This window comes from Podarcis raffonei, chromosome 2 (assembly GCF_027172205.1).
Source record: "Podarcis raffonei isolate rPodRaf1 chromosome 2, rPodRaf1.pri, whole genome shotgun sequence".
Lineage (NCBI taxonomy): Eukaryota > Metazoa > Chordata > Lepidosauria > Squamata > Lacertidae > Podarcis > Podarcis raffonei.
Window position 1 is genome coordinate 68,772,737 of NC_070603.1, and position 18,083 is coordinate 68,790,819.

Sequence of the window (18,083 nt, forward strand, 5' to 3'; positions counted from 1 at the left end):
TAATAATACAGTATTACAATGGAATGAAGAGAGGGGTCTGAGATCAAGTCCCTAGCCTTGCTGTTGTGGGCAGGAGCTGTTTCTCTTTTATTCTCTTTTATTCTCTCTTCCCCTCAAGACAATATAGTTCCTCAAAAGTCTCCGCCATTCTTTTTCATCTTTTAATTTTTGTCTTTTATCATTGTTCTCTTTGTTTAATGTACATTTTAAAATGAAATAATATAAAACATTTACCAAAAAAAAGAAAGTTCCCCCCCATCAGATGTTTTCCCTCCCCTTCAATATTTATGTATCTAAAATACCAGTTATGTGCTGTCTTTCAATATCAAGCCCTCCCAAGGTGGTTTACAAAAGTTAACTAGCTTCATATACATAGCAGGAACACAGGGCTTCCAGATAAGAATCATCAGTCTACCTGCTCCCTGGACCCCCAAGTGATATTACTTTTACCCATTCCTATGATCCACTTGCCCTGAGAATTGATACTTCTTTCAGGCAGGAGTCCTAGACTGTGGCATGTCTGTAAAAATACAGTTAAAAAATCACACCTGCCCAGCTTTATCCAACTTGCCTCTGAATACCGATTGCTGGAAACCGCAGGAGGGGAGAATGCTCTTGTGCTCAGGTCCTGTGCTGCCAGGCATCTGTTTGGCCACTGTGAGAACAGGATGCCGCCAACATGATTTTCATGGCTGTGCCTCAGAGGCAGACCAGTTCCAATCTGCATTTTGCTTGGGCATGGACAAACCCTCAGACCATTTGGTCCATCTAGGTTAGTACTGCCTACAGAGTACTAGAGGCAGCTCTTCAGGGTTTCAGGCAAGCTTCTTCTCCCTTTGCTCTACCTGGAGATGCCAGAGATGAAACCTAGGACATTCTACATGCAAAATGTCCTGTCATCTTGGTATGAGACATGAGCAAGGTTGGCCTGAGACTTTTTGGCCTCTGGGGTGAACACAAAATGGCACCTCCCCACCAGGGAAGAAAAGGTGAGTGAAGTTATACCTCAAGAACAAGGTGGGATTAAAGATCTACATCCAGATCTGCTGCCCCTGTGGATCCTGCCACTAGAGGCACTTGCCTCACCGTGCCTCATGGCTGGGCCAGCCCTGGACATGGGTAGGGGGACTTGTGGCCATACAGATGTCATTGGACCCCAGCTCCCATTACTGTATTCCCAGGCAGCATGACCAGCGGTCAGGTATAACGGCAGTCTCAATCCAGCAATAGTGAGAATTCCGCCTTGTTGTAAGGCAATATTACGCTCAGCAATGCGTTTTCTCTTTCTCTGTCACCCACCGCCTGCCCCCGGGGAATCTTACTAGGTGGAGAGACAGAGCAAGTCCCCTTTAAGGCCGAGAGTGACGTCAGCCGGACTCCGTCCGCAGTTTGCTGGGGCTGATGCTGCCACCGGCCGGGAAATTCTCTGGCTGCTTAGACTGAGTCAGCAGCGCGCGCGCACGCACAGAGGCTGTTGTTGGTCAGCTGAGCGCATCTGCTGTGGATCGCTGCACTTGCTAGTACACAAGCCTCTTCAACCCAGGTTGCTAACTTGCGAAATAAGGAAGCATACGGATTTAAGGCAAGCCCAGGAGGCTGCAGGGGACTTATCTGTGAAGGTTCATTCGGAGTGAGGCGCTGCTGGTGTTGTTGCAGTTGCCTCTCCGCCTGATTGGAAGTTGTTTCAGTCCGGTTCCTTCGCCAATGGCTCCTGCTGGCGCCATCAGACACCTGAGCCTGGCGCTGGGCGCAGCGGTGGCCGCCCTGGGCTCCCTCCTTTTCATCGCCTGGAAGATCTACTTCCGAGACGTCAACGACAGCTGCATCGGCTGGAGGGGGCGCTGGGAGCAGCAGCTGGAAGCGGAGCTGGGGCGCAATGCACCCGGAGGCGAGGAGGTAAGATGGGTGGAGGCTGGGAGCGCCCTATACTCAAGGCCAGCGCTACTCTGTCAGCCTCCCCCTGGGACAATTGCAGCTCAGTTGCTAAAAAGAAGGAATATGTTTGGATCCATCCAGATCAGTCCTTTGCCTTAGGGGGACTGGTCAGATGTGGCAGATGGGGTCGTGATTCCAGGAAAGGTCCTAGAACAGATAATTCAACAGTCCTGTCCATGAGCACTTGGAAAAGGATGCTGTGATTCCTAAGACCCCGCATGAGTTTTTCAAAAACAGGTCATGCCAGAAGAATTTCATTTCATTTTTCATAGAGGATAGAGGTACAAGCTTGGTGGATCAGGGGAATGCTGTGGACATAGTGCTTCAGACTTTTGACAAAGCCCCCCTCCCCCTATTCTTGCAAGGAAGCTGGTAAAATGTGGACTAGATGGAGTAATTGTTGGGTGGATTTGTAGATGGTTAGCTGACTCAACTCACAGAGTTAATGGTTCTTTGTCATCCTGGAAAAAAAGTGATAAATGGGGGGCCGACTGCAGGGATGTGTCCTGGGCCAATGGTCTTTATAAACAACTTGGATGAAGGAATTGAGGGGATGCTCATAAAATTTGCAGTTGACATCAAACTGGGAGAGGTAGCTAGTGCTTCAGAAGACAGAATCAGGATCAAGTATATTGTTTTTGGATGCTTAATCTAATAACTTTTGCTCCATAGGTTACATAGGTTTGTGTATAGTACACAAAATAGCTTGATCTTCAATTTGGCTGGTATCTTCCTTGTTTGGATGCTTAATCTAAGAACATTTGTTGCAACTGCATCTAACAGTGCAAGGCTATCCATCTCTTTCATCTCTAAGTGACCTTCCCCGACAGCCTAACAATAACAGCTTTACACACAACCCAAACATGAAGTCTGGTTTTGCAGACTTGGCAAATAGCCACAGGTGAGGCTGCCAGTCATGAAAGGCCCTCCTGCAGCTATGCTACTGCTGTGCCTCGAAGCCTTTCTTCTCTTTTCAGCCACCTTCCTGTGAGTATCAGATTTTGGTCCTTGGTTTGGATGGGGCTGGAAAAAGCAGCATTATCCACTATATCTGCAGCACAGAAGCCAAGATGCACATAGCACCCACTCAGGGCTTCAACTCAGCGCAACTACAGGCCAATGGGCTCCAGATGGACCTCCTGGAGGGTAAGTCCTACCACAGCCTTCTGGAAGCAAGGCAGTCTGGGACAGTGGGAGAACTTTGGAAGTGCCCTTGTATCATTGCTGTGAGAGAAATGTGCAAAGAATTCTCTCTAAGCCATTGCATCACAAATATTTTTGGGGGGTGGGTTTTACTAGCAGCTCTATGTGCCTAAAACAGAACTGAGTCTTCCATGCACCTCTTTTCTTTGGCAGTGGAGGGGGGCCGAAAACATGCCATATACTCAACATGTATGGTTTTTATTTTTGGTCCTTTTTGTGTCTCAGTTGGTGGCAGCCAGAATCTACGTTCGTACTGGAACCACTACCTCAGCAAAGCCCATGTCCTCGTGTTTGTAGTGGACTCTGCAGATGGCCTGCGCCTCCACACTGCCCGACAGGAGCTCCATGGCCTGCTAGCAGAGGACCCTCAGTTGCCTCTGATAGTTCTCGCTAACAAACAGGTGGGCCTCTTCTTTCACCTGGGACTATCTACAGAAGCCCTTCTCAACCTAGGGCCCACAGATGTTCTTGAACTATAACTCCCATCATCCCTGACCACTGGCCATTCTGGCTAGGAATGATGGGAGTTGTAGTCCAACAACTTCTGGGGCTCCAAAGTTGAGAAAGACTGGGCCTAGACTAGAGCAAGGCAGAGGAACCTTTTATCAGATGGAGCAGGACACCATTCCTGATAGGGATGACTCCTCCTGCTGGAGACAAGCAGGATCCTCAACTTGCAACACCATCTCTAGAGGGGAGGAGTCATTCCATCTCTCCAGACCAGCCTGCCGCAAGGGAAAGTTGGGTCTTTGTGTCTCTCTCTGTGTGCTTGAGTGGAGTGGGGCCAGAGGCAAAACTGGCCATGTTAACAGATATATAGTAAGCAATGCAGAAGTTATCTTTTGTATAGTAGGCCACACAAAGGTTAGCAGTGTTTACACACACATCTCTCCATCCTCCAGCCAGGCAAGCAAGAGGCGTTATCACAGTCCAGTGATAACATTCTAGCCAGGCAAATGCACACAAGGAAGGTGCAGAGCAGGGCTGGTGAGAGATGTGTCCTGGGGAAGAGTTCCAAGGGCCAGATGGAGATGCCCGGAGGGCCACATTCAGCCTAGTTCCCCACCACTGATCTGGAGATGGAACCCTGGACATGCAGAGATGGAAGGGACCCCCAAGAGCCATCTAGTCCAACCCTCTGCAATGTAGATCTTGTCTGTGCGCCTGACATCTTCTGTATATCATTTGCTTGTACTGACATGACTAAGTATATTGGATAGCTTATGGTGTCGTCATAAGCATTTAATGTCAAGTATAACTTTCTCCTTCCCAGCTCTCCTTTTCACACTGATTCTTGTCTGAGAACGAGTGAAAGTAGATTTAAAGGTGTGCTTAAATACAGTTCTCTTAACGACGGGTGGGGAAGCGGTCTCATTTGTTCAACCTGTGATCTATATCCACTCTAGGACAAGAGTGATGCACTGAGTGTGGCAGAATTGCATGAGGAGCTGGCACTGAACACCCTGAAACATCAAAGAGAATTCTTTCTCCTGCCCACAAGTGCTACTGATGCTGGCCTGACCACCACAAACAGTGTTCTCCACCTGAAGAACCTGCTGCTCAAACTCCTGGCTCAGGTCTGAAGGTTCTTCAACATCTCCAGGATATTCAAGCCACATGGAGCCAACTCGTAGCTTCTTGAGATCTTATCCTCAGAGAAACAGGCTTTCCAGGTCCTCAAAAGAATTTTTTAGGTGTTTACTAAACTCCCTTCTGGAAAGAAGCCTTACCACCAATAAAACCATCGAGACCTTGGCTAAAACAGGGGCAAAATATACTGACCGTGGGGATAATACAGTAGTCTTGGGGGTGGCTGCTGAAAGTCCTAGGGAATGGCACTGTCAATATTTGCACTAAGAACTATCACTTTGTCTTCAAGACTCGACACAGCAAGTCTATAGGAAAAGTCTGCCCTGTGCAAGCTGGAATACCTCATCCCTCACTGCCCTTTTGGGAAGCTGGGGCTTGACTGTGCCCCTATGAAATACTATTAAATCCTCACTGCAATTAGTGGGGAACAGGATGTACCGTCTCAAACTGCCATGAGAGCTAGTCTGAGAGTGGGTGTTAAAGGAGCTTCTCAGCAGAGCATGTGCAAGCAGCTATTCTGTTGAGTTGTCCCTGATGGCTGTTAGGGCTTTAAATGCTACTTATTAGTGCAATAAAATCTATCATACCTGATAAGCAACTTGATGGCTTAGCTGATCCCTTTCCAACATACTAGATGCCCTTGAATTACAGCCATTTCCTTAGCCTAAGCACGTTGGAACAATTGTGCTTCTGAGGCACTAGCTCCTTGCTCTAAGTGTCCTTGCTCAACTTCCAAAGTCAAGTTAGCCCCCAGTGAATTACTACCCTTAATCTCTTTCTGAAGAAAGCAAGAGTTGTGAATTTCAGTGAAAGGCTGCAGAAGGAACTGGGAAATTTGAGGTACCTAATATGAATTGCTGTGCCCAGGCTAATGAAGCTGCAAATCCCTTTGGTGCTATGTTTGATCTCAAGTCACCTGGCTCAGGACTCATTCCTATATAATCCATATTCCTCCTGAACTGGAAACTGTACAGTCAGATAGTGGTGGCTGGGACATGCCTCATAGTTTGGGCTGCCCATGATGTGGAAGAAGTTGGTCTCAGACAAAATACCAATCTTACCTCTAGAGAAAGGAATAGTTTTACATGTTCAGCCAGGCAGTCCTGCAGAGCTTGTGTTTACAAGCAGAGTTAACCCAACCCTTGTGTGCTCTTTCTCAAACAGTACACATGCTAACTTAGATAGATAGATAGATTCTTTATTGTCATTACACACGTGCAACATTGCACAAGTGCAACGAAATTGGATGCCATCCCTTAAAAACAACAAAAGCAAAACAACAACAACAACCAACAAACCACATTCCAGCCACACCCACACCCATCAATCTCCCAGGTCACACTATCGAGTTACAGCATTCAACTTCCTGTTCCCTTTCCTCACAGCAGGAAAACAGCAGTATTGCCTGAGCTTGGGCTACACTCATTTTGCAAAACCTGATCACCTCTCCTGTCCCATCAAAGATTATGGGAAGCTTTGTTTGTGCCTGTAGCTCCTAGCCCTAAGTTCCTCTTGCCTGTATGAAATGGATAATTGGTGACCAACTGTTTACACTATGCCCCTCCCCCACTGTATCAAATAAACCTTGAGTTGTTTGTCTCAGTTGTAAGGGATATGGTTGTGTTTTCTATGCAACTGGAGATATCACAAGGCCAGCAGCGTCATGTGTTGTTAAGAAAGGCTGTTTAGAAAGGCAGAACTCAAGAGTGTTAAGGCCACTGCCAATACATGTACATAATTACAGTTAAGGGGTCTCTCTCTCTCTCTCTCTCTCTCTCTCTCTCTCTCTCTCTCTCTCTCTGTGTGTGTGTGTGTGTGTGTGTTTTCATAGGAGCCTTCCCAAGGTCAGCTTTCCTTTGTACTTGTATAATGTCATCTCACGGGTGGACCTGCTGATACACAAAAATAGGACTTAAAATACTACAGCTGCAAAAAGTCAAGAAACTGAGACACCTTTCCATAGTAAGAGACCAATTTTTTAAAGAAACTTTTTTTTTTAAAAAAGGGGAAATATTTTACTCTTCATAAAAGAATGCTTGAAAACATACTGACTTTTGATTACATTGGTTTACCACGACTTCTTGTTTCCATAGCTGGATGATGTACCAAAATTTCCTTAGAACAGTCTTTCCCACCTGTTCTCTAGATGGTTTGGCAAAGCTGCTTGACACTCACACAGCAAGAACAGGAAACATCCTTTGGCTGTGCTTTGTTACTGACTCGGGGCTTGGGAAAGAAGTTTATTTCAACTAGGATCTATCCCAAAGCTAAGATGGTGCAAGCAGAATGCAGCAAGGGCTCTCCAACAATTAGAGGTCAGACAAAGTCCCATCTACATAAACACCTTCCCATCTTCTCTCTTCAAAGGGCACAATTATAGATAATCCAACATTTCAGTCCCTGACCAGAAGTCACTTGAGGGCAAACTAGCATCTGAAATAATATAGGTGTAGCTGCTTCTGCCCATTTCTTTGGTGAGTAAAATCATTGCTGTTCCATCTTCTCTGGGTGCAGAGAGGCAACAAAGGTCTGGTATTCCTCAGGGTAGAAGCGTTTATATACATTGATTTTCCTCTTTATTTGCTTTGGTGTGTCCTGGTAATAGTTCTTCTCATCACGTGCCATAGCCTAGGAGGCGAAGAGTAAAGTTGTAATGAGCGACCTCAGCCTTAAGGAGGCCTCCCACACCCAGAAAGCAAGCAGTATACTGTACACCAAGAGTCAACAAGTGGCTGTGCACAAAGCAAATGGAAAATTACAACCACAGGAGTGCAGTCAGAAAATGTAGACTGAGTTCAGCTCAGGGTACAGGAAAGCACTATGGATGAAAAAAGGAAGCAAACAGGGAATTGAGTGTGCTCAGCAGTTTTTGTTTTTTTAAAAACAGAGAAACCAGGAAATACTGAAAATTGGACATTCTAATGCTAGCAGCTGCAACCATTCGCTGTGGAGCTTCTAGAACAAAGAGTGCCTACCTTGTAGTTTTCACCATGGCTCCGGATCATGTGGTGGACATAGTCAATAAGATCTCGGGAGAGCGTCTCTGACTTCTTCTCTGGGAGGCTGGCCTCAGATTCCAACTCTTTAAGTGTTAAAAAGAAAGGGCAGTGAAGAAGAGGGAAGCGTTTTTGCACCCTGTGTGGCCTTTTTCGAGCAGAATAAATACAGCTAGATTCAACTAGTAGGATCACTGAGGTCACCCACGTTTCCTCTTGCAAACCAGCAGTTCGCCATGCGGCGTGATCCTTTTGTGTCCGGTCAGCCTTTGGGGTCTAACAGAGGATGGGAGGGGGGTTGGTTCAGACAGAAGTGGCCTCCAAGATATAAAAACCACACAGAACAACAAAAGACTATGCATAATATCACCAGGGTTTCCCTGACAATGAGAGCTGATACACTCCAGAATACTGCACTGAATTTCAATAGGATAAATGGTTGCTCTCAGGATTTAGAGTTACAACAGTTCAGGTAAAAGGTTTCACTATGAGGCATCAGGCCAACATATTCATTGCCAATATGAAGCTATTACCAACCATTTAGTACATATGGCTTCCGCACAGTTTTCACATTTGCTTCTTGTCCATCGACTTCCATTTTCAGCACCTGCATTTTAAAAGACATGGTAGATCATGTTTTATACAAATACATTTATTATGCATTGCTTTGTATGCTCTAAAATGCTACATAACTCTACAAATTCCTTAGCTGGCATGTTTTCATATTTCCTTAAGGACTTAAAAAGATTCCCAACCACCCCATTTGTTTTTCTAATTTCATCATTCTCATTAATATTAACTGGAGAAGATAAAAGCAAACGAATAACAAAGTTTCACTAGATTTGTCTTTCACAAAAGAGCAAATGTGATAATACTTAAGGCAATCATGATGCAATGGTACTTCACCAATGCAGTCATTTCAGACTACTAAGTAACTCAAATTTTAGTAGCATCCCTAGAATAAGTTATCATTAGGAAAGTCATTCTGCAGTACTTTCACAATTTATGTTCCAAGGAACGTTGGGATAATAGAATCTTAGAGTTGGAAGGTACCCGAGGATCATCTCGTCCACCCCCCTGCAATGCAGAAATCTCAGCTAAAGCATCCATGACAGATGGCCCTCCAATCTCTGCTTAAAAACCTCCAAGGAAGGAGAGTCCACCACCTCTCGTGGGGTGTCAAATATATCCCTCATCAAGGGCGCCACAGAAAGATGGAGATTTTTACTAGATCAGCAGAAATACCATGGAAATATCCCAAGGTTTGGAATTCACCAAACTCTCCATCTGACCATTTGTGCTTCTGACCATCATCATCATCATCATTTTATTTGTATGCCGCCTTTCCATAGTTGAAACTATGCTCAAGGCGGCTTACAACATGCCAAGATTTCCATAATTATCAACGTAACAAAAGTCATAAACAATAAAACACATCAAAAGATGCAAAACCAAAAGGAAAACAATTTCCACATAAATCATAAAATCTAAAACTAAAAATACAACATTAATATCAATAACAATTTAAAATGACATAGATAAAAAAATATCTATGCAGCACCCATTGGTGGTTTCAAAGGACTTCTAATGATACAACCTCTGTGGTGTAGTGGTTAGAGTATCGGACTAGGACCTGGGAGACCAGGGTTCAAACCCCCACCCGGCCACAAAGCTCACTGGGTAAACTTGGGTCAATAGCCACCTCACAGCCTAACTTCCTCACAGGGTTGTTGTGTGGATTAAATGAGGAGGAGAACCATATGTGCCACCTTGAGCTCACTGGAGAAGGTGGCAAGATATAAATGCAACAAGCAAGCAAACAAACAAACTTTTTTGCCCGTGGTTTCCCTGACTCATAAAGTTTTTTATCATTTTGACCATTGTATCTAGTATGAAGGGTGAAGTGGGAAAGCGTAAATGAGTTTGAAATACTACCTTTTTATGTTCTCACAAACAGGTTTGAAATAACATTTTAGCAACTGCTTTCATGCATACCTTGTGTCTAGCCAAACACCACATGAGACCTTATGTCTTATATATAACACTTCCTTACTCAGAAAATTCCCCAGCTATTTCTGCAGCTGCCACTTTGTACATATTGTCTTGCTAGGGCTGCATCCATCACCTATAAACTGGTAGATGACCCAGTTTTGGCTGAACTCCCAACCTGGAAACTTTACCTACATATCACTACTCACCTGTTGCATTGTTTTCGGAATAGGTATAGCCTTGTTCGGATCAACAGCCAGGCCCATTTCTGCCAGGTTCTGCTTTACAGTTTTGGTCCTATCCCAGGCATGTCGGATTTGGGTACTGGACAGAGATGGGGGTTGAGAGGAGGAAAGAATCATACATTAATATTATGCATTCTTGAAGGGGTTCTTCCCCTCTCTGATAAGAATGGCCACACAACTAACTTAGAGAAAATATTAGCCACATTTGTCTACTCTAGACAGCTCTGCCTGATTTCATTAATTTTAAAAGCCTATTTGTTTCCTGGAATGCCTGCAGTCTTTCAACACATCAAAAGTAGGTAGAATGCTACTACATTTGAGGTGTCTACTATCACACGGTTCCACAGGAGTACTTTTAATTCTGATTTACTGATAGGTCTAGCTTGGGAAGGGTCTTTGAACTACAGTACCATTAACTTTGCCCAGTGGCAATTCAGTACTGTACTTGATCTGGTGTAATCAATACCCTCCAGAATTGCACCCAAGCATTACGAATGACAGAAAAACATTCTGTCTACCATGGGCAGGATATGTAGAAAACACTGTGCAGCATTTACTTATTTGTATTTCGTTGGTTGGTTGGTTTATATTCCACCTTTCTTCCCTCTTGGAGTTCAAGATTCACAGGATTCTCAGGTGGTCACCCATCCTGATGCTGATGAGACCTGCTTAGCTTCAGCCAAACGGCTGCATCATGTACCCTTAGGCTATGCCCTGCATGGTGCTGTAGGAGGGATTACAGAACAGCCTTTCTCGCCAGTAATGGCAAAAATGAAACAAACGGAGGCTTGTACTTTTATCAACTTTAACTTCGGTGACTGGCTAAAGCTGGAAAAAAGGTGGCAGTGCAGAAGCCAGCAGATTCTGCTGTGCTTCTAGAGATGGCCAGTTCCTGCACTGAAGGGGTTGGACCAGATAACCCTTGGAGTCCCTTCCAATTCTACAATTCTATTTTTCTTCCTTTGGCATCCTGCTCTGCAGAGAGGGCACAACATTTTGTGGTTGACCTCAGGTGCCAACATGCCTTGGGCCGGTTCTGGGTGAGTGAGCCCTCCTGACTGAGATCCGACATGCCCCATCCCCACCCGGCTAAGACGCGAAGGTTGGTCGGCCAGAGGAGCCCCGCTCCTCTCTCTCTCTCTCCTAAGCCAACGGGGCGCCTCCACTTCACCCCAATTCCCGGCCACTCACCATTTTATGCGGGGCGCCGCGCGCTTGCGGAAAGCCCTGTTCTGCTTCTTGCGGTCGACATTATAGTTGTACTTTTGCCGCCGGCTCTTCCCTTTGGCTTTCGGCATCGCGGCGACTCGGCGGAATATCGGCTGCAACAATCCAGCCACACGCGGCTTCTAATACAGGTAGAAGTAGCCCGAGCCTCTGGGAGCGTCGCCCCGATGCCCGATGGGAAACGTAGTTCTGCGGACTCGGCAGCCTCGGTTGCGTTCCTGTAGGCGAGGAGACAGACGGACTACAACTCCCAGCAGCACGGCGGGCGGCGGCGGGGAAATACACGTGCTCGTATTGCAGTTCCGGCCCAGCCAAGAGCGCTATTGGGCTACGGTGGGCCCCGCGCGCCGCCTCGTTGGTACGGTAGCCGAAGAGGGTCAAAGCATAACTTAGCGCGAAGCAGCCTGTCCGCCTTTCCCGTGGTGTGGCCTCCTCCGGCGCCTGTTCGGCCATGGCTCAGAGCGCGCCGCCGCCCTTCGACCCCAACAACCCGCCCTTGATCGAGGGCTTCACGCCAACCGCCTACCACCCGGAGGAGGGGTTCGGGGATAAGTTCCGGCGCAAGACCCGCGAGAATCCGCTGGTGCCCATAGGTGAGAGGGAGGCCCGGGGCCCGGGAGGGAGGGAGGCAAATTAGGGCAAACCCTAATTCAACAGGGAGAGCTTTTTCCTTGCAGGTCAAACGGGTTGGTGGGGCGCCGTCTGCTGCAGCCCAGGCCCCGCCAATTATGTCTTGGGTCAGCACCGGTCAAAGAAAAAAAGGGGTCAAATCCAGAAAGAGGGAAAGCAAAAGATGAGCAGGAGTTCCTGAGGATAGGAAGCTGATAGGAGTAAGGCTGCCATGCTTCTCTCCCCCAGCCCAGTGTGGCTTTGACACCAGCCAGACTTGACACACGGAATTGTCTCCTGCGAAACTTTCCTTAGCAGGGAGAGGGGTGGGGTAATCTCCACCAGCGAAGTGTCCTGGTGTTGGGGGTATTCATCTAGGCCCAGAGACAGGGTGACAATAGGAGTTGAAGAGGGAAAGATGGTGAACTTGATTAAAGGGTTTGGATCTCTTGCTTGGTCATGAAGCTCCTTGGATGACCTTGGGCCAGTCGCTGTCTTCTCTCAGCCCAATCTACCTCATAGGGTTGTTTTGGTTAAATGAGGAGGGGGAGAACATTGTACACCACCTTCAACTCCTTGGAGGAAAAAGGTGGGCTATGAATGCAGTAAATAAACAAATAAAAAAGAACTAGAGTTGTGGCACAATTTTATTGTGTTATAAACTTTCATGGAGTAGAACTCACTTCATCATATGCATGGTATGTGATCATTGTACCTGACAATGGAGGGTCACCTTTTTTGTCAGAGCTTTCCAAATTTTTCAAGTTGGTGACACACTTTATGGACATGCGTCATTTTGCAGCACAGTAATTCAGTTTTAAGGGACGCGGGTGGCGCTGTGGGTTAAAGCCTCAGCGCCTAGGACTTGCTGATCGAAAGGTCGGCGGTTCGAATCCCCGCGGCGGGGTGCGCTCCCGTTGCTCGGTCCCAGCGCCTGCCAACCTAGCAGTTCGAAAGCACCCCCGGGTGCAAGTAGATAAATAGGGACCGCTTACTAGCGGGAAGGTAAACGGCGTTCCGTGTGCTGCGTTGGCTCGCCAGATGCAGCTTTGTCACACTGGCCACGTGACCCGGAAGTGTCTGCGGACAGCACTGGCCCCCGGCCTATAGAGTGAGATGAGCGCACAACCCTAGAGTCTGGCAAGACTGGCCCGTACGGGCAGGGGTACCTTTACCTTTAATTCAGTTTTGGTTCATTTCGTGACACAGTAATTCAGTTTCACTAGCAAACCAGAGATTAAACTAACCCTTTACTGCCCCAGAAGGAGCAAGGGGAGCATTCATGCAACGCATCTACACACTGCAGCTGACACACTAATGTGTTGCAACACAGAGTTTGGAAAGCTCTGCTCTCTGTGTCTGATGAAGTAGACTGCAGTAGCACACTAACAATTGTTCTAATGTGTTACTTTTTAAGAGGCCACAAAGCTATGAACAGTAATCTAGATTTTGGGTTGTGTGGATTATGTTGAGGTGGGAGCTGTTGGAGGAGAAAACAAACAATGCAGCTACATAAGAACATGAATCATTCCTAAAATATAACTATAAATGAGCCTTTTACATATGTACTTTAAGGGTGTATACAAACTCAATGAGAGGCGTGAGTCTGCAGTTTCATATGCTTTTGCTCTCATTTTGAAAATATATCTATCCATGTTCTACAAATAAAACATATATTTTTATACTATACTACACTACACTGAAATGTTTAAATGTTTATTTGATTGTCCTTGAATCTTCCCACTGCATTTGCCATCCTCTCCTACCACACCAGTGTGGTGCGCCATATCCTTTGAGAACTACTGACCTGGAGGAAGGAATTGTGTTTAGTCAAGTGATTCTCAAACTGAAATTGTATTAAAACCACTGTGTTAGGTGTATTCCTCACTCAGGTGAGCAGAGTAGTGAAGTTCCGTGCAGCATTGATTCCCACCCACACCTGCCCAGGGATATGTGGTCAGATATTTCCTCTTTGGGAAACAGTCTCCAAGAGAAGAAGGGCTTCCTCTTCCTAATATTTTCCATTTGTAGAATTCTTTACTATCTTTGTCTTGAGACCGGGGTTTCCCCCTGTGAGGTTATTCACAATTTTACCAAGGAGGAAGTGAGATTGAAAGAAAATGTTTAGACTTGCACCTCTTTGATGAAAACCTGACTTTCAGTTCACGGGCAAACATGGTCACATTTCCTTCTTTCTCTTGTCCTGCCCTTTAGGATGCCTTGGCACAGCAGGAGTTTTGGCCTATGGACTCATCTGCTTCAAGAGGGGAAATACCCTGCAGTCCCAGAGGATGATGCGGGCACGTGTTCTAGCCCAGGGCTTCACCGTCGCAGCCATATTGGTGGGTGTGGTGGTTGCGTCAATGAAACCAAAGAAGTGAACCTGCTACTGTTGTGCAGCCACGTGTGGCTATCCAATATCATCCTGAGTCTTTCTGCAATGGAGAGGGTGCTTTCCACACCTTGTGTGGTGATATTTTGTAGTGACCATCAGGTGCCAGATGGTTCCGTTAAATATATATATACTCACACACACATACATAAAGCAGTGTTCACTTATTCAAGTAATTAAACCTTGACACTGGTATATAAGGATTTTTCTGCACTGATATTATTATGACAGGCAGCGAGCGTTTTGCACATGTTCAATTGACTCCCCAAGCGTGACTCTTGGAAATGACCATCCAAGTAGGACCAGAACCACTGCAAAGTGGTGCCACCCACCCTTAAGTCAGACAACCGCTCCAGAAGGATACCATCGTTGATTGTATTGAAAGCCACCGAGAGGCTGAGGAGAATTAACATGGGCACATTTTCCCTGTCTTTCTCCCAACAATTAGGGCAAGGCCACCCCCAAAGAAGATGTTATGGGGGTGGCCCTTGCCCTTGCCTCCCCACAAAGGGGCGCCACCATTGGCCCACGTCTTTATGTAGCCCTTACTCCCCTGCTAGAATGAGCCCAGGTGGGTTTTTAATCAGTCAGCCAGCAGATAGTGGGGTGTTGCAAGCTTCCTGTCTCTGCTAAAGGCGCAAAAAGGCCAGTTTCCTCAAGAGGCGGCGGCATTCCAGCAGCTGTGGAGGAGGGCCAGATAAACAGCTCACCTCCTCCATTGATGGGCTCTGGCTGCTGCTACCTCCAAGAACAAAGTGTCCGTTCTCTCTTATATAGCCTTGTCGTAAAGCTGGTTTGGCTGACAAGGCCAATCAATATATTGGAGTAAAAGTTATTAGTAAAGCTAATTGGAACAAGTGTCTTTATTACCTTGGGGGCACTTTTGTGCTTCAAAACACTTCGGAAATTGCTCACATTTATCACAAGGCCTGAGGGCTGGAAGGGATGAGCAGAACCTTTGAATGAGAGGGGAGTTTACTTCTAGTTGTGGTTACTCTATCTGAAATATTCACATTCGAGGGTGGAGTAGATTACACCTCTTTGCGTCTTTGAACTGAAACAAATTTCTTTGCTCTCTTCTCCTTGTCAGCTGTTGGTATCTACATGCGCTGCTCTTGCACATGCTGGTTGTTTTATTATTGGTGCCAGCTTCTAGCCAACTGCTCTCAGTTCCTCTTGCATTCAGTGTCCTGCTCCCACCCAATACACACACACACACACACACACACACACAGGAGTTCTTACTTATGTGTAAGAAAAATATCTTTATCCAGGTAATAGCAGAGGCTTAGCAGCAGACATAGAGCTCAAGAGTCATGATTCAGGAACAAGGCAAGACATTCAGAACTGGACACAAGTGATGAAAATGCCCCCAACAAGTTTCCATGACTTGGCCACCAAGCTTTTAAAGACAGGGCATGGTACACTCACTCGTGAGACTTGCTTGCCTTGCATGCCAGTCCTGATTCCAAATGTGTACTCCGTTGGGGAGAGAGGAGTCTGCTCCCATCTGCAAAGATGGCACCTGCTTATAGGCGACAAGACTGCACCTTCCTGTTCAGTTGCTGCCACCTCCTATTCTGCCTCCACTAAGGCTATCTGCTCTGCAGGAAGCTGGGGGGGGGGAGCTCCGAAGTAACTGACATTGGGGTGAAAAGGTGAGGTTTTCCAACCCAGATTCCCACCACTGAGCTTCCACCCACCCCAGTTTCTTCTTCCTCCTATATCAGGGCTAATAAAAACTCAGTCCCAACGTTCAAGCTGATGACTTTAAAAGTCTGGGTATGGAAATGGATACATGACTTGGGCTGCAACCATCTACCCCCTTACCCTAGAGTAAGCCCCACTGAATTCAGTGGGACTTATTTTGGGGTAGATCTGTATAGGACTCTTGCTTATGGTTTATGCTGCGCGGTTTGTGACTAAGAAAAGGATGTAAACATGGCTGATGTAAATTGCAGGAAGATGGGTTATGTAAATAAAGCAATTGGGCATCTTGGGACACATGAAGTTTTGAAGACACATGAAGTGGAGTGAGTGGAGAAACTTTATTTCCAAAGCATTATTTCATAACAATGAGTTAAGGATACTGATGGCTGTCCACTGAAAGCATTTCATTTGCTCTGATATAACCATTAGTAATCTGGAACAGTGTGACTTATAAGACAAGCCATGTTAGGCAGATTCTTGGCAGCTTGCTCTGCTGAATAAGGCTGTTGATATATTATTAAGCTATTACAGGATTAACTTTTTTTTTCAGAAAAACCTCTTTGATTGTCCACTTATTGCACTGTAGAATCAAGTTTGTTTACATTTTCCGACTGGTAATTAAATGTAAGATTGAGGAAATCTGGTATGCAGAAGGAAGAGGTTTAGCCTAGTTGCCAGATCTGCTGAGGACAAATTATTCTATGAACAAATTCTTCATGCCAGTCGCTAAGGAAAAACAGATGCCACTAAAATAGTTTGAAATGGGGCACTTTGCATTCAAGAGCTATATGGCCCAAATCATGTAGAAGATCCACTTCATTAGATGGGAAGTTTGATACTGAATGTTATTCTCAGATTTTTGGGAGTAATTGGCGGCAACCTCTATTTTGTGTTGCATAAGCTCAGCAAATTGAATAGGTGCTGTGGAAATACTAGGGAAGCAAATAAGTTTTCAACAAAGAGACCTTCATAGAAAAGCTTTCCATTATTCTTTCTGCAACTACAACCAATATTTTGTTACTTGTTCTCAGTTTGTCATCACCCAAAATAATAGTGCCAGCATGATTCTTTTACAGCTCAATCTGTTTTGAGAACTGGTCTTAATTGGACCTGGATTCTGTGGCAGCTGTTTCCTATACACTAGATTGAATTTTTAAAATTCAATTTAAAGCTATCAATACCCATTGAAGTTAAGACTCTCAATCGAGCACTGTATTTGTTTCCTCAGACGTGCTGCTGAATACACAGTGGCCTACAGCAAGGATAGGGAACCTGTCATCCACACGCCATTGGACAATTCAACCTCATGATGGGTTGATGGGAGTTATAGTCCGGCAGACATCTGAAGGTCCACAGAGTATCTTTCAATTCCCTACCAACAGAGATGGGTAACTTGTTGCCCCTCTGATGTTGGACTTTCAACTTCTTTAGCCCCAGTCAACATGGCCAGGAATGATGGGAATTGTAGTCCATCAACATCTAAAGGGCCACAGGTTCCTCATCTAATGATATCTACTGGTATGTAATGGTGTATAAGATTGTATTGTGAGGTGTTAATGGCCAGCTGTAAACTCTAGTCTTGTGTAGATAAATATGCAGATACTGACATAGCCAAAGCAGTTCCTGGGTCTAGAGGCATGAGCAATCAGCACAAAGTCAAAGAATTTGCCACCAAGTAACAACGCTGTATGCCCCTCTCTCCCTTCTAGTTATGTTTGTATATTAATAAGTCCAAATCTTTTCACTGAAGCTGTTCTTTATTTTGGCTTTACTATTTGCAGCCACAAAATAAGAGCTCTGCAATAAACGATTGCAACTATAATGGGGCAGTGTTAGTTGATAGCTTTTAATGTTTAGCCTTAGCCCTGTTCCTCCTAGCTCCTCCGTCACAATGGCTGCTTGGACATTAAGGATTTTAGATTCTCCAGGAGACTGGGCTTCTCCTGAATTAGCAGAAAGGCAGAGGTATCAGAACTCTTAGTTTTTCCAACAAAATTTCAGGGTGCAGAGGTCAGGAGCAAGATGTCTGGGCAGAGTTGTCTTACAGATTCATCCCGCCCCACCAGCAGTAATTCATTCTTGTCTTTTTAACACACTAAGTGATGTTTAAAAATGAGAATTACTCCAACTTTATGATAAAGAGAGATACTCAGTGCCTTACAGAAGGAAATGTAGAACATAACTTAT

The 18,083-nt window shown here is 45.6% G+C and overlaps 3 protein-coding genes and 1 long non-coding RNA gene across 4 annotated transcripts; 3 read left to right on the forward strand and 1 right to left on the reverse strand.

Annotated features, from left to right (window-relative positions):
* The first annotated feature begins 242 nt into the window (after positions 1-242).
* On the forward strand, positions 243-4,770 carry ARL10 (ADP ribosylation factor like GTPase 10). The gene is made up of 4 exons (XM_053377185.1): positions 243-1,896; positions 2,913-3,081; positions 3,364-3,539; positions 4,545-4,770. Exons 1-4 carry the CDS (start codon positions 1,705-1,707, stop codon positions 4,719-4,721), a joined length of 714 nt encoding a protein of 237 aa, XP_053233160.1. The 5' UTR covers positions 243-1,704; the 3' UTR covers positions 4,722-4,770.
* A 961-nt stretch (positions 4,771-5,731) lies between these two features.
* LOC128408050 (uncharacterized) lies at positions 5,732-6,330 on the forward strand. Its single transcript, XR_008328957.1, has 2 exons — positions 5,732-5,891; positions 6,078-6,330. It is a non-coding gene; the product is annotated as an uncharacterized LOC128408050 (long non-coding RNA).
* Positions 6,331-6,682: 352 nt separating this feature from the next.
* NOP16 (NOP16 nucleolar protein) lies at positions 6,683-11,389 on the reverse strand. The gene is made up of 5 exons (XM_053377188.1): positions 11,150-11,389; positions 9,923-10,037; positions 8,262-8,331; positions 7,704-7,810; positions 6,683-7,356 (listed from the first exon to the last, which is right to left on the reverse strand). The coding sequence occupies exons 1-5, from the start codon at positions 11,254-11,256 to the stop codon at positions 7,213-7,215; spliced, it is 543 nt and encodes a 180-aa protein (XP_053233163.1). The 5' UTR covers positions 11,257-11,389; the 3' UTR covers positions 6,683-7,212.
* A 115-nt stretch (positions 11,390-11,504) lies between these two features.
* On the forward strand, positions 11,505-14,386 carry HIGD2A (HIG1 hypoxia inducible domain family member 2A). Its single transcript, XM_053377193.1, has 2 exons — positions 11,505-11,778; positions 14,009-14,386. Exons 1-2 carry the CDS (start codon positions 11,637-11,639, stop codon positions 14,173-14,175), a joined length of 309 nt encoding a protein of 102 aa, XP_053233168.1. The 5' UTR covers positions 11,505-11,636; the 3' UTR covers positions 14,176-14,386.
* Positions 14,387-18,083: the final 3,697 nt, after the last annotated feature.